This window comes from Lissotriton vulgaris, chromosome 1_1 (assembly GCF_964263255.1).
Source record: "Lissotriton vulgaris chromosome 1_1, aLisVul1.2, whole genome shotgun sequence".
Classification (NCBI taxonomy): domain Eukaryota; kingdom Metazoa; phylum Chordata; class Amphibia; order Caudata; family Salamandridae; genus Lissotriton; species Lissotriton vulgaris.
The window spans coordinates 512,311,131-512,328,002 of NC_141685.1; the positions used below are offsets into that span (position 1 = coordinate 512,311,131).

Genomic DNA, 16,872 nt, shown 5'->3' on the forward strand with positions numbered 1-16,872 from the left:
TACCGGCAGTGCCATGGTGATGTAACCACGCAAGCCTGCTCTGGATACAAGAGCCTGTATGACGCAATACAGTTGTAATATGTTTTGATGATTTAAGCACATCTAGAGCTTGTTGAACATGAAAATAAGAACTTATTTTGAACACAAATCTTCCTCATGTCATTAATTCATGTGGCATGAATGAGTGCAGTGTTGTGTGAGGGGTATGGGTGCACTAGAAATAGTTCAGTGTGAAGTTGTTACGGAGCCTGTGTCCTTCAGCAGGATTCTCCCCTCATTCATGATGCACATGTGCAGGTGGCAGGTTTTCCCCCTCTGACTCACTACCAGACACCTCCACAGGTATACTCCGCTTGGTGGCAATATTGTGGAGTATGGCACACACGGCCACAATGCAGCAGCAGACTGCAGGCTGGTATTTGAGGGCCCCACCAGTGTTGTGGAGGATGCGGAATCGACTCTTTAACATGCCAAATGTCTGCACAATGACATTTCTTGTGTGTATGTGCGCAGCATTGTAACGTCGTTCCTGTGGTGTAGTGGGGTTGAGGTATGGGGTGAGGAGGTATTCACAGAGGCCATAGGCGCTGTCACCTGAAGGATAGGAGCAGAGGGTCAGTGCCTGTTATGCGCAACTACATGGTCTTGACATACTGTATGTGGGCATGTGTACTTACCTAGGAGATGTCCTTCGCCAAATTCACCCCTGGCCAAGCGGGTGTGTATGCCGCTGTGCCGCCGGAAGATGAACAAATCATGCGTGCTCTCCGGGTATTGTTCCACAATGTCTGTGATGATGGTTTTTGCATTGCAGACCATCTGGCTGTTGAGGGAGTGGTATGACTTACGGTTCCTATACATGTATTCGGTCTCAGCGGGTGGACAGATGTGAATGTGGGTGCAGTCAATGCAGCCAATTACATGGGGGAAATGGGCGGTGTGATAGAAGTCCAGTTTAGTTTGCGTTAAGTCCTGTTGGGATGTTGGGAAGGTGATGTAGTGATGGATCCGGCTCAGCATGGCGTTCTGGAAACTCTGTAGGCAGCGTGACAGGGTACTCTGTGATATACCCCCTGCATATGCAACTATCCCCTAGAAGCTTCCGGAGGCCATGAGGTGAAGGCAGCACAGGCCCTGGACATGGGTGGGCACGTCATTGGTCCTCCGTGTTGGGTGCTGCATCAGGAGGTCAAGGTCTCTGATGAGCTTCTTTACCATTGCCCCATTGAGCCTGTATTTTGAGTAGGTCTCCTCTTCAGTCTGTCTAAGGAGTGTAATCCGCAGCTGGAAGATGCGCTCCTGGATCCTGCGTCTGTTCTGGGCTGCAGCCTGGAGCCTCAGCCGCCTTGCCACGATGTAGAGACCTGGCATTGTGACTTTCCTCATGCTCCTACTGAGTCTCCTTAAGTGTTTGGTTTACCCTACACCTGTTTCTTGTTTGCAATTTTTTTTTCTTTCACAATTGGACTTCATGATTACCACCTGGTTTAGCTTCTCCTTAAATTGCGACTCGTTTTTTGCGAATTTGGGTATTTTTGCAAATTGCAATTCATGATGAATTTGATTTGGGATTTGATTTGCAAATTCGCAATATAATTGAGAGTTCGCAATATATTTGCGAATTCGCAATATTTTTCGCAGAAAATTTGGGTAATCACTGTTAAGGAATCGCAATGTGGGTTGACAAATGGATTTGCGATTGTTTGCTTTGCGAATTCGCTATTTGCTGCTTTCGTAAGTGATGAATTGTGGGAGCGTAAATTGCCATCGCAATCGCTGTTTCGCAGCTATTGCGATTGCTATTTCGCTCGATGAATCTATGCCTATGTTCCAATGCTTGCTTCTGCACCTCAAAGGTATATTGGAGAATACCTAAGGCTTAGCTGAAAGCTAGACAAGACCAAGTCCTCGAAACAAGTGGGACAGTGAGCAGGACAACATTCTCATTTTATCCCACTGGCCTTTCACCTCTGTTGGCACGTTCCACAAGTACAGCATGGCAGAGGGGGTGACAAGCAGAGGAGAGGAGGATCCACATCATTTCTACGACAAGCCGCATTATCAGTTTAGTGGTCTTTTGATCGAGAGGGTGATAGACTTAAGCAGAAAAGGTATGTCAAAAGTGTTTTAAGGCATTTTGCATTACATTTTCGCAATAGCAAAGAGAAGAAAATCACCAACCACTGGCCAGTACTCTTTAAAGAGTTTTGAACTGAAAAGGTTTAGTCATGCTAGAGAAGAATTTGTTTTTAAAGAAACAGTAGTGTCTCTGTTTGGAGAGTAATAACTTGTCTATGTAGCATTCTGGTCAAGTTGCACCTTGTTTAATTGTGAGAGTTGCTTTGTTATCTCCACCTGTTACATGGTTCTCCAATTTAGCAACATATTTCTGACCATATGTGATATGGGAAACGTGCCTTATCTTTCTGAAGGAGTATAAATAAAGGACTCTGTCTGACTCTCCTCAGCGGCAACATGAAGCTCCTCCTGCTCCTGGTGGCCGCCGGGCTCTGCTGCGCTCAGTACAACCCCAACACCAAGGCTGGAAGAACGTCCATCGTCCACCTGTTTGAATGGCGTTGGGCCGACATTGCCAGTGAATGTGAGCGGTTCTTGGGGCCCAATGGCTTTGGGGGTGTTCAGGTAGGTGGCAAAATGTCTTCATCAAATGAAAAACCCACAGAAGCGTGAATTGTAGTCCTAGTTTGTGATGTTGGCTTTTATAAAGAACACGGAAACGCAGACGTCTGCAGAACATGTCAAAATGAACTGGAATGATCTTATATTTTGTGTGCAATATAAAAAAAGACCAGTTCACCCGTATTAATTGTGTATATTTTTTAACATTGAAATTCACCCAAAGTCCTTTTACAACAGAAACTCAAAATGTCAGTATTACGCTGAAATCCTTTATTGTATTCCAACAAAATGTGTGTCCGTTATGACAGAGTTTTATTATAGAATGTGTGCTGGGAGCAAACCAACACAAAACATGCAAAAATGCTTTTTTTGTGCTGGATTTCGAACAGTGGTCCCGCATCAAGCAGTGGCGTCTCCAGGGTGTGGCCTGCCGGGTCCTCTGCCCCAGCTGGGTTCCTCCTGACCTCCCCTTTTGACCCATCACCAGGTCTGTTAGGCAAAGGATACTTTACAAAAAAACCCGAAAGTAGATCTGTTTAAATAAATGTGAACGAGGAAGCACAGCGGGAGTGGAAGAAACAGGAAAATAATTAAAGGAGGAAAAACAGAGGATTTTAAAAATGAAAAGGAGAATAAATAAATGAATAATTGGGGAAAAAGGGTCAAGTTACATATATATAATATTTTTGGAGGACGGAGCACAATGCCTGGCATACCAGCACACAATTAGCCAAGATGCATTGCGTTTTCAGGATTGTTGTCCTTCATATGAGAGCAACAAGTGAAATGTGGGAGTGCTGGTAATGTTTGTGCTCAGTCTTTTCAGGTTTCTCTGCCATTCCCAATCCCAGATCAGGGGTGCATCCAAGAGCTGAGCATCCCAGAAAATTAACAAGAAGCCAAATCACAAAAGGAGAAGAGAGCACAGTGCCTGGCATAGAGTGCACATAGGAAGGCTCACAGCAGAGTCTTTTACAGCAAATGTACCACCTATCTCCTCTGGCGGGAAGCTGAATGTGAGATCCCGAAGAAGCGCCATAGGGAGAGTGCTGCACGGTTTCTTTCAGGGCAAAGGGTGCAAGGCAGGGGAGCAGGGTCTGAGATGTTGATTGCTGCTACATGAGGGGCAGGTTTTCATCAGTTTTACTTTGGCTATGGCAATGCAATTGCACGGACTAGAGGGCAGAGAAAGGCCCATAGACCCAATAACTGATCCAGGGCTCAATTAATCTCTAGCATCCTGCCTTGCACAGACTATTGCTGTAGTGCCTCGAAGTTTAAATAAGAGTTGCATTTGCTGACAGCACCTCAACTCAGGCTCCAGAAAAGGTTCGAAGAGGTTATTCCTTAGACCATCAGAGATGCACCTCTAGAGTGCGTTTTGGTATATTGTAGCGTGTCAGAATTTTGATAATAAAAATTTCCTCCGCTAAAATATCAACTCCTATCACATTATTTAAAAATTAATATTCTGGTAGAACCTATTAGGGACCTAATAAATTGTGAGCTGCCTACGTCGATTAATACTCACTAAGGCATGTTAAACAATATAGCCCTCTAGTATTTTTCATTTGATCGTGATATTCAGAGCAGTTTTAGTCTTTCCTCTAATTTAGCGTTTTGTTTTCTTTGTAAAAGAACATGTTGATTACTTGGATATCTAGAGAGGAGGAGGCCTAGAACCAGGAATAATTAAAGGTTGGTGTCAACAGTTTCATACTGTTACCGCCGCTCGACCATTTATGATAGTAATACATTTCTTAAGCAACAGAAATAAAGGCACGACTCAAAATCGTAAGAAACGTGACCCGTACATTCCCGTTTAGAACATCATGTATCTTTAGGTACATTAGGCAATGCATCTTTTACCTTCGGAGGTCCATGCTAAAATAATGTTGGAAATCTTTATATATTTTACAGGTCTCTCCTCCAAATGAAAACATTGTTATCACAAATCCCGATAGACCTTGGTGGGAAAGATATCAACCAATCAGCTACAAGCTGTGTTCCCGATCCGGAAATGAGCAGGAATTCAGAGACATGGTAACCAGGTGCAACAATGTTGGAGTAAGTACAAATAATCTTCGATACCTAAATATAAGTTCTCATCAGGATTTTAAATGGGCAGGTACTGAGGGGGATATGAACAAGGAAGTGATGGAGCGCGGCATTAGCCTCGGCTTAAGGCCGTGCTCCGCTACTACTGAAACACAAGGCTGCACTATATTTACAAGAATGTGGTGCAGCCTTGCGTTTCCGCCTGCTATGGCGCTAAGTTTAGCAACTTAGAGCCAATGCAGGCACCCTTGCACAATAGTGCAAGAGTGACTGTGTGCAGGGGAGGATTGTTTATGTGTAGGAAGGTATCCCTTCCTGCACATACACAATTTTAAAATGCAATTCTATCGGTTTGTTTATAGACAGGAAGGAACACCTTCCTGTACATGAACTAACCATCGCATTTTGCTTTTTCCATGTGTGCTGCACTGGGCAGCAGGTATGGAAAAAGCAAAAACGAGGAGAAATTATGCATTTCTCTTTGTTTCGCCAACTTAAGACCAGGGTTTTCCTGTTCTTAATGTTGGCGCTGCCTCCTTTGTACACCAACCTTGTACATAGGGGGAAGCATCAAATACAATGGGTGTTGCAGTGGAACACCCAGCTCAACACCCACTGCACGCCCCTTTCACGCTAACCATAGCGTGAAAGGGTGACTTATGTACAAGGCAGCGTTAAGCCACGGGCTTAACGCTGCCTTGTACATAAGGTGCAGCAACTATCGCCACCACAACGTTCGTAAAAGTGACATTGTGGTGGCGATAGGGGCTTTATGCCCCTAAATGTCAGCACTTTTTTAATTTGCGAAAAAGAGAAACTGCACTGCTCAACACTACTGCAATACATTTAGTTGGAGAGTCCCTGCGCTTCACAGGAGCAAACAGTTACTCTTGATGATGAGTACCTGCACTTCTATATTTCCATTTAAAGCACAGGAATTCAAATTGTGGGGCACGCCACGCTCCCTGGAAGTAGGACTGCATTTCCAGGAGGGCGCAAATGAGACTGCAAGGGCTTGTAAATGAAGATGACCTGAAAGCAGAGACATTGTTTATTTGGCATGTTCCCAGGCTGTTTTCATTTATATCCAGTGGTTGAGCAGTATGAACGGTGTGCAACTATAATACGGAGTGCCCTGGGGCATAGTCAGTGAGTAGGATGGCACGGGTCAAAGATGTGGTTAAAAAGAACAAAATATTTACGGACTATTTTAATTTTTCACTTCAGGTAATCGCATTTAACCCAAATTAAATGAAAAAGTCCATGCAACTTAAATTAATCTTTGGAAAATGTACTCTTTTACATTAAAAACCTCAGTTTGCTAACACAATCACTGCAGCTGTCTGTTTGACCAGAGAGTCACCTAACTGAATCCTTGCATTCACATTGGGAAATACTAACGTGTGCATTTATAGTGCTACAACGTCCCAGCCTGTGGTAAGAAGTACTTTGACTCCATCAGTTAAAGCCTATACAATCTCCTAAGCAACTCTAGTTGCACGGGCTCGAGCTGTATGAGGGGCCAACCAAACCCAGGGTCACTGGAACCATGCTGCAGGTGAGTACCGAATCATGTGGCAGGGTTGACTAAATTATGTGGCAAGAAAAGGCAAGTTACGCAGCATAATGCAGCACATGTTGTGATAGTATTATTATGTTCTTTTTTATATTTCGTCATTTATAGGTCGAGCCTGAGCAGCGCGCATGCGCTGCTCTGCAAGACTTGCTGTAATAAAGTATTGAAGAGAAGTTCGACCCACTCTGCGCCCATATTTTTCAATGGCTTGTGTCTTTGTCCATCGTAAATGCACGATTCTGATTCTGTAATTGGCTTGTTAGTCCTTCCTTAGTACGGCCATGTCTTCATTTGTAACCTCTTAACAAAAGAGGGATCAGGGGTGCTTAGAGGTACAGTATCATTGCCCTAAAGAATACTTATAGGAGCAGGAGTATGCAGTTCCTATGGGGGAAGGGTGAGCAGGGTGGGTTGATCAACACTCCTACCCTAAGGTGGAGACAGTGTGTCTCCCAAATTGGGAAGAGGGGCCCTCACACACCAGGTTAAATGTCATGCTTCATCGTAGGGCTTGCTCCTCATCAGGCTGTCGCTGCAATTCATTTGCAATCTACCATGGAACTGGTCCCTTTACTTCGGGTGTTACACAGTATGTCTTTTTAAGTCTCTAAGCATTACTTTTTTTAATGACTTCTTCCTACTGCTGGCACAACATGCTTTCAGCGTACAATGCGAGCTTTCACTTTTTTTTTTAAGCAGCGTGGTTGTGCTCTATCTTATATGTTTTTGACTTAAAGAATGTCAGCCACACCATCAACGCTGCTCACGCCATAATTTGTTTTTCTTTTTCTGAAAGCACTTGTTTTAAGCCACGCTTTATTTATTTTCTTCAAACACTAGAAAGCTTTAGGTTTGAGAATGGTGGCGCACACTCACCCAAATCAATCAACACATTCTCAATAGCGCCCGCAGGGATCACAGGCCCTAATCCCCCCTGTTTCTGCCCAGGCACTGCACTTTAAGTTTCACCACAGTGCCTGCTTTTATATTAACAGTACGGGTGCTGTGCTTAATGCTTTAGCAGGCGTCCGTTATTATCAGTGTTTTTTTCATCATTAGCAAGGCTCCCACTTCACAGGACGCCATAAGTCTTACTTTTCTCTGCACTGACACCACACTAGGGGTCATACTATCAAGGTATTTATCTCCTCTTTTTTTGCATTAAAAGCCAAGAAAGCAGAGAAACTTATCTCCCATCAGCAACAGGGTGCTAACACATGCAAATTTGCATGTTAGCTCCCTTTTTCTCTACGCTTCCCCTTGCATCTCTAATGAGATGCAAAGGGGTGTTCCAGAGAAAAATAATAGGAGAAATGTTGTTAAGCGACAATTCTCCTATTATCAAGGATATCGCTAACCCCGTTAGTGATCAAAAAAGCAGCGCTAACCGCGGTTAGCGCTACTTTTTTTTACACCTGGTATTTTCCTGATGTACAACATATTGTGGCCACCTTTCTGCCCCGAACCATTGGCACAGCTGTTTTTGAAATTGCATTTGCAATAATATTTATTCTGTTCATTTTCCTCTTTTCCATTTTTACAACGTTATTTCATTCCTTTGATAATCTGAATGTTCACTTGAAAAATTTTTAGTCTTCATGCAAGGAAACGCCATTTCCCGTATTTCTAATGCTCCTGCCGGGCCATCCGAACCTCACTTCAAGAACATGACTGAAGCCAAATCCATCCTTAGCAGTTCATTCAAATCCAATGCATTTTGGGCCTCTAGAGCCCTTCGTCAGGGAAAATCAAACCCGGACTGCTAACAATCACACGTGCTGTTTGGGTTAGGCACGACACCATTGAGCACGCAATGAGTAAGTAGAAATTTGGAGAACTTTAGGTGAAAGCAAAGGTGTGCAACTCGCTCTAATGATATTTTCCTGACGTAGCCATGATATCCTATGGAAGGTGGATATCGTGGCTAAGTTTGGGAGCCCCTATCATCAAGCTAACGCCAAACTTTCGAGAGATTATCGTTGGTTTTCCAGCGATAATCTCCCATTTGGCAGATAGCACGAGGATTTTTATCACTTCTGAGATAAGCGTTGCTAATAGCACGCTATCTCAGTGATAAAAATCCCCGCTACCCAGCGATAATTATCCTAGCGCTAGGTGCGCTTAGCGATAATTATCGCTGGGGCTTGATAATATGGCCCTTTATATTTCAGTACGGCGACCACTTTTTGCCCCTGTGCTGACAGTCCTCAGATTTAGGGACTTTTTAATGAGGCAACAGTCTGGGTCAGTTGTGCGTGGAAAACTATAGTAATCAAGCAGCATTTCAGTACCTCCTGGTGCACGACAAGTTCTGTTCTTCCTTCAATTGAATAACTCCTACTTAAAATGACCTGTTTAGGGCATTTTTTTTTCTTCCTCTGCGCCCCAGTGCTTTCAGATGCAGATGTGCTTGCTTCTGTCCCAGTCCCTAAAGCAGCAACAGCCAAACTTCCGTGACTTTTTTTCCACCCCAGTGTCTGTCTTTTTTTAAACATCATCCCTCCCAGGCTCTTACGCCTCCTCCCCAGCTCCTAGGGTCCTACTGCTACTGGGCTCCAGCTCTTCAGGAAGATTAACGATTTCAGCAACAACTCGGACTCTTGTTGAAGCCGCGTCCTCTAACTGCAGTAATGCAATAGAGTAAGTACACAACAGAATTCGCAAGATTGACTAGAAAGGCTGGAAGCAGCGGACATCCTTAAGTGGAAGTTAGTGACCATCACGCTTGTCTTTACATGTATCAGCGTTGTATTCTTGCACTGCCGACCGGCTCCAGTGTATTCAGGTAACCATGTTGTTCCTGCTTACATTTCATGTGCTTTACTCGCCTTAATTATTCCTCTATGAATGCGCACATATGTATGCGCGCATCCCATCCTAGTGCCGAAGTCTGCCTGCACGTCTTAGGGGTGAGCAGGAAGCCCTCCAAGGCCCTCGGTCAACTGCCATTTGCCCCTTTCATTTGGCTTCCCTTCCCACTTCTTTTTATTCACGCCTTTGGATAGATCTTTCACGCAGTCTTCATTTAAATAATTCAAATATTTTTCTTTCACAAGCTAATTGGGTTGCTTGCATCTGATTAAGCAACACTATTGTGAAAGTGTATTTTGGCATTCTAAAAGAAGGACAACAGTGACAAGGCTGAAGGAAATTGCTGCAGAGGCGAAATCTGAAGAGCAAGGCTTGGGTGTGAAAGGTTAATATAGGACACTGCATTGCCACCTCACAGATGGAATAATTTAATTTTGCAGATTTCAATCCTCTCTAGGGCCATATGTATGAACACATTTTCCCATAGAGACAAAATGGGTAAAAACCTTTGATACATGTGCCCCTATATCACTCCAGTTAATTTGCTGTTGTAAATACGCTAGAAGTAAACTAAAATTGAAAAAAGGTCTGTAATGAAGCCTAGAATGAAAACTGGAAAGCATATATGGCTTCAGATAAAAACTGAAAGAGTGATACTGGATTTTTCTACGAAGTGAAACTTTTTTTTAAATTAAATATGTTCGTCTTTTCTAACCAACCATGTGTCAGGTTTATCAATCGGAAACAATTTTCATCTCCCTTGATGATGGTAATTCCTTAGTATTTGTCCAACCAATATGGTTTCTCCTTTTGTGAATTGCATGTAACCGGAAATGACATAAAACAAGAGCAAGTCTGTTATACAGTAAAGGGAGATTACATCCTCATTCATTCCTCGTCCAGTTCCATACTATATGCACTATATAGGCCTCGCCACTACCACATATAAGCATAGGCATATGCACGACTATATTTTACCCTAAGGCATGCTCATTGCCTCGCACATGATGACATAAGTAACATCAATGACATCATATATCAAGCTCCATTAACATCTTTCATAACATAACTTTGGGCAGGGAGGGTGTGGGATGATTGAAAAAGCTTTTCAATTATTTCTATCTGTGCACAAACTAACTATTTAATCACCAAATTAGTATACTTTCTTCTCCATGGCTAAACATGTATAAGGTCCCAAAGGTGAGACTGATTGCACCGCAAATGCTTGTTACATTTGGTAACTCTGGACATAGGTTCACCTAATTAATGCCGATTGATACCCAAATATAGCCGTAACCAACAGAACCGTGACCAGGCAAACGATGTGAAGGGCTTTTTATTGTGTGGCAACACATGTCACTGTGGTTTTAGTAACTTTTGATCAGATTGATTATATGGAAAACTTGGCAAATATATAATTATGGAGAAAAAACAGACACCACCAAAGTGAATAATTCCAGTGAACCTGACTAAACCCTAATTATGGCTGTTTCACTATCCTTTCTTACTTGAATGAGGGGCCAGTACACACTTGCTGTGCCAGTGTTGCATTGGGCTTCAGAGCAAGGGCCCACAGAACGGAAAATTGAAGCAGAAGAGACACCTCAGTTTGAGTATCAGAAAGATGCCTGTGAGGGAGGTTGGTCAAGATGGGAGTCCATGTTTTTAACAAAGAGCAGAGGAAACGGCCTACTTTTCCAGGCAGTAGCTATATTTAGTGAAGCAGATCGGAGCATGGGGGTTAATTTTCCTTGGTAGCACAGAGCTGACCGCACCTTTGTTTCAAAAAGATGGGAGGAGATGTGGCCTGAAGGCGGAAGCAGATGCATCACTTTGTAATACCCTGCCCTACATTATACCTGCGCCAGGTATAATGTATGCAGGGTGGACGTTCCCACGTAAGTAAAACTCGTAGAAGTGAAGCAGTGAAATCTACGAGATTTCACTGCGCCACTTCGAGGGTGAAAATGCAACAATAACTTACACCTGCTTCACATCAGGTGTAAGACTGATGCAGTCCCTTTCACATGGGGCTTGCCCTATGTGAAAGTACACATTGCTGGAGTTGTGTCACTTTTGTGACACACTCCAGCAAAGCATCATTTTTGCGCCTGAAGATACGTCAAATAGTAAAGTTTCTGTAACTTTTTACGACCTGATACGTCATACAGTAAATATGACGCATCCATCATGTCGTAAAGTGGGCGCACTGAGAAGTGACGCATCGCTGCCTTCACGTAGCAATGCGTCCCTGCTCATAAATGAGGCCTAAGTGTTGAAATAAGGAAATATTGGAAATGAGTTGGAAGAAACAGCCCTTTGTGACAATGTTTTCATCTGAACTTTTTGCCACAATGGCCAATTTACAAAAGCTGTATATCCATTATGTCAACTAAACCCTTTTGGTTGTTGAGATATATAGGGTTTGTAGATTCTCTAAGAACCCAAGGTACTGAGAGCTAACAACCGAGTTGCACTGTACAGTTTTTCCTTGTGTATCAAATTTATTTGGTGAAATATGTAGAGTGAAAAATGGGTATCAAGGAATTTTCTGTATTTCTGAAATGGGCACAACATATAATTTTTAGGATCAGTGGTTATTTGTAAATCTCTAATTTTTGTGGGTAGCCGTACTAGCATGTATTTAGAAAGTCATTATCAAAATTCCTTCTTTCTTACAAACTTGGAAAGCACAAAAGCAGTGAAATCAAATTGGAATTAATAAATATTCTACTAATCTATGCTCCCCACATGTCTTCTGTTAAAAATGGTACCTCACACCTAAGGAAATCTATCAAACCTGAAAATTTTTCAGAACTAGACACATGGAGGATTCCAGGGTGGGTTGGCTTGCATAGCTCTCACTGAGTTTTTCACACATAGTCTGTTGAAAATCTCAAACTGTGACTAATAAACGCTTGTTCCCCACATTTCTAATGATACGAAGTTCTGGAATCTGAGGGCAGCCACAAACTTTCTTCCACCCAACGTTTACCAAAGTCTCCCGATAAAAATGGTACCTCACTTGTGTAGGTAAGCTAGTGCCTGCGTCAGAAAACTGCCTAAAATACAACCTGGGTACATTAAACTTTTCTACTCAAAATTGACCCCATTTTTAGAAAAGTGGGTAGCTATGGATTTTGAGTCATGGCTTAGCCGTCATCTAGGGGGACCTAGCAAACTTGCACATTTTTTAAAACTAGACCACTAGGGGACTCCGGGGAGGGGGGGGGGGGGGGTTGACTTGTGTGGCTCTCACTAGGTAATTATACTCAGAAGCCCTTGCAAGCGTCAAACTTTGATTAAAAAAAATACATTTTCCTCACATTGTTGTGACAGAATGTTCTGGAATCTGCGGGGAGCCACACATTTCCTACTACCCTGAGTTTCTACATGTCCCTCAATAAGAACAGTATCCCTCTTGTGTGGGTGTGCCAAGAGAGCACGCCACAAAAGGCCCTCAAGTGCTAGTTTGATAGATGATCAATAAGGGTAACTGTGGTATTCGGGTCGTGCTGTGGCACCACCCATGCAAATCTACAAAACCAAAGACATTTTTGAAAACTAGACAACCAGGGGATTTCAAAGTTTTGTGCCTTGCATAGATGATGATTTCTTATCCACAATGCCCTGCACATCTCAAACTTTGGCTGAAATCACATATTTTACTTACATTTCAGTAATGGCAACTTTCCTGAATCGCAAGCAAAAACAAAATGTAAAGGAGGGTCTATAGGGGAAATATATTTAGAGACCTATTTGCATCCTATCCCCTAATCTAACTGATAACAAATACACAAGGGATGCTAGAGGTCTCTGCGTGGCTCAAAATTGTCTGCTTGCTCAGAAATGAGTGCATGTAAAAGCTAAGTCAGGTGAGATGAAAAATATATAAAGAGAAATATATAAAAAGAAAGAATATACCCATCAGCCCACCAGATGGCGGAAACTCATCTGGGATTTTTATGAGACTGGTATCTGCTAGGTTACTCACTTGGGATATCGTGAGAGATCCTAGTATCAGATCCATCAGTGATGGAAGCCAGAAAGCTGTGGTACAGGTGCTGAATGGGAAGAAGTTGCAGCGCTCAAAAAGTGTACAAACCAAAAATGAAAATGTGAAAATTAAAATTGCCTAATGTGGTGCCAAGAAATGACTTTATTAGAGCGGCCACCACAATGGCAAGGTTAAAAAACAGAGCGTAGATAGTGCCAACAAATACTACTATCAATAGATGGAACTGGTCGACATGTTTCAGCCAAAAAAATGGCTTTCTTCAGGACCTAATGATGTTAAACACTACTGCAACAAGTGAGGACAGAGTAGATATTATCTGTCCATAAAACAAATGAAATGTACCATGCAGAAATGATTGCCTACCATACTTTCGATATTGGATGGTAGGACAGTAGAAACATGGTCATAGAAACTCTCACCTGTAGAAAAGACAAATACATGCAGATACAATTTGTAGAGAAAGCAGAGGTTATGTGAACATAGACATATTATGGCCTTTGATCAAATCTTGATACAACCTTATACTTCATTTTTTAATTACTCACCCAAACATCTGATGGGGAAAAGCCTCACCTCGACTGGCACTCACTCAGGTTGAGAGGCCCCGCTCTGAAGAGATGGGGAAAAAAGGGAGACAAAGAAACATCGATTTCTTGCATGGCGTTAAATAAATAAATGAGCTCCTATATTCAACCATCTCTCTTATAACAATCTCTAGTGCATGATGAACGATAGAAAAAATAGCGATCTCAGCAAACCCAAAGGGCTGATGTTCGACTTATAATAAGTTGCCTCAAAAGAATTATTACATATAAAAAAGTATTGAGGATTAGACTAGTGCAAAACACACTAGAACTAGATGTGAATTTTTTTTGTTGAAAAATAGTGCAGATCCTTTTACATCTAGTTCTAGTGTGTTTTGCACTAGTCTAATCCTCAATACTTTGGTATATGTAATAATTCTTTTTTCACTAAAACTCCCAATAGAATGCCTAGAAAGGTGTATTAGATCCAGGTCTCTACATATATTTCTGAAAAGGTCAGTTGACTTTTCCTATAGAATCCTATTTCTGCTGTATCGACTCGTCCGTAGTGAAGAATTTTAGACAGGGGGAATAGGGTCTCCTTTGTGCATGCCCCTTTTTCAGTGTCAAAAATATTTTCCTCACAGTAAAAGCCCTTCGTCAATTAGTTCCCTATTATAAATTAACCTTTTAGCAGGGTCACCCCCAAATATTTTGCCTTCCTCCTCCTATCAACAACGAAGCCAACTCCGCCACCATGATCGACAAACTTCGCCAAAATCGGCCTCGGACAACTAGTCACCGCACCCACCCACGCCTCTGGCCACATACTGGACCCTGTCTTCTCCACAGGCACCCACAACACCTTCGACCACACCATCGAACTCCACTGGACCGACCACCGCTGCATCCATTTCACCTTCAATAAACCAGCCACACACCACCGCACCCAACGGCTACCTCGCCGCTGCTGGAGTGAAGTCACCGAAGACCAGCTGATCACCACCCTCGCCCAAAACCCACCTACCAGCCCCACCAACCCAGACACCGCAGCCCGCAACCTCAGACAGTGGATCGACGACTGCGCCAACACCCTCGCCCCACTCAAGAAACCCTCCAAAAACCACGCCAGCAAGAGAGTCACCTTGTTCACCGACGAGCTGCAGACATCCAAATGCGCATGCCAGAAACTTGAGAAGATATGGCTCCACGAACGCACTCCGCCCAACCTTGCAGCCCACAAGGACGCCACCCGCAGACATCACCACCTCATCAGATTAGCTAAGAGATCCTCCTTCAAAGACCGCCTGGATAACAATGCACATGACAGCAAAGCGCTTTTCAGCATCGTAAAGGAACTCTCCAACCCTAGCGCCAATGACATACCGCCCTCACAAGAACTATGCAACTCACTGGCCATCTTCTTCAATAGCAAGATTGCTGACATTCATGACAGCTTCAACACCATGACAGCCCGACTACGCCAGACCCCACCTCCTCTATGAACAACACCAGCGCCAACCACCTGACCTCCTGGTCCAACGTCAACGGCGACGAGACACACAAGGTCATGAACTCCATCCACTCCGGATCTACATCAGACTCGTGCCCACACCACGTATTCACAAAGCAGATGCTGCCATCGCACCCCAACTACGCAAGGTCATCAACATCTCCTTCGAAACAGCAACATTCCTGGAAAGCTGGAAACACACCAAAATCAACGCCCTCCTCAAGAAGCCCAAGGCAGACCCCAAGGTCTGCAAGAACTTCCGGCCCATCTCCCTGCTCCCGTTCCCAGTGAAGGTCATCAAGAAAATCGTCAACATACAACTGGCCCGCCACCTGGAAGACAACATCTTGGATCCGTCCCAGTGCGGGTTCAGACGAAACCACAGCACAGAGACAGCCCTCATCGCCGCCACAGACGACGTCAGGCGCCAACTAGACAACGGCAAAACATCAGCCCTCCTTCTCCTGGACCTGTTAGCCGCCTTCGACACTGACTGCCATCGCACTCCAAAGACACGCCTCCTAGAAGCTGGAATCCAAGAGAAGGCCCTTGACTGGACCATGTCCTTCCTCTCGGGCTGAACCCAGAGCGTCCGCCTCCCGCCCATCTGATCCGAGGCCACCGACATCTGCGGCATCCCCCAGGGCTCATCCCTCAGCCCGACGCTGTTCAATGTCTACATGGCCCCCCTCGCATAAGTGGCCCACCAACACAACCTCAATATCATCTCCTACGCTGACGACACCCAGCTCATCCTCTCCCTCAACAAGGACCCGCACACCACCAAAACCAACCTCCATGAGGGAATGAAGGCCGTCGCCGACCGGATGAGGAATAGCCGCCTGAAGCTGAACTCTCACAAGACGGAGGTACTCATCTTCGGACCCACCCCCTCAGCCTGGGACGACTCATGGTGGCCGACCACACTGGGAACAGCACGACACACACCGACCATGCACGCAACCTGGGATTCATCCTCGACTCCTCCCTCTCCATGTCTAAACAGGTCAACACCATCTCCTCCTCCTGCTACAACACCCTCCGCATGCTCCGCAGGATCTACAAGTGGATCCCAACCGAAACAAGAAAAACTGTGACACAGGCCCTCAGCAGCAGCACACAGGACTAAGGCAATGCACTGTACGCAGGAATCCCAGCCAAACACCTACGACGACTACAACGCATCCAAAACGCCTCCGCCCGACTGATCGTCAACGTCCCCCGCCGCAGCCACATCACCCCCCACCTGAGACCTACACTGGCTCCCCGTCGACAAGAGGATCACCTTCAAGCTCCTCACCCAGGCACACAAAGCACTCCACAACGCCGGACCAGCCTACCTGAACAGCAGACTCCGCTTCTACACCCCCACCCGCCAGCTCCGCTCCGCCAGCCTAGCCCTCGCCACTGTCCCCCGTATCCAATGAACAATCTCCAGCGGCAGATCCTTCTCCTACCTCGACGCCAAGACCTGGAACACCCTCCCTACCCACCAACGGCAGACCCAAGACCTACTCGCCTTTAGAAGACTCCTCAAGACCTGGCTCTTCGAGCAGTAGCGGCATCCCCTCCCCTCAGCGCCTTGAGATCCTCACGGGTAAGTAACATGCTTTTACAAGTACTCAGATTGATGCTTCGCGGAATTTTTTTTTTTGCTTGCCTTAGGGCTCTGAGCACTTCACCACTACTAACCGGTGCTAAAGTGCATGTGCTCACTCCTCTAAACACAGTA

General features: G+C 44.5%; 1 protein-coding gene across 1 annotated transcript in view; it reads left to right on the forward strand.

The window, feature by feature from the left end:
• The first annotated feature begins 2,444 nt into the window (after window positions 1-2,444).
• The window catches only part of LOC147747417 (pancreatic alpha-amylase-like), a 46,429-nt gene continuing 32,001 nt past the window's right edge, over window positions 2,445-16,872 (forward strand). Inside the window, exons 1-2 of the mRNA XM_086953888.1 lie at window positions 2,445-2,643; window positions 4,561-4,707. Of these exons, the coding sequence (XP_086810014.1) occupies window positions 2,476-2,643; window positions 4,561-4,707 (315 nt within the window). The 5' untranslated portion in view covers window positions 2,445-2,475. The remainder of the gene's footprint in view (window positions 2,644-4,560; window positions 4,708-16,872) is intronic.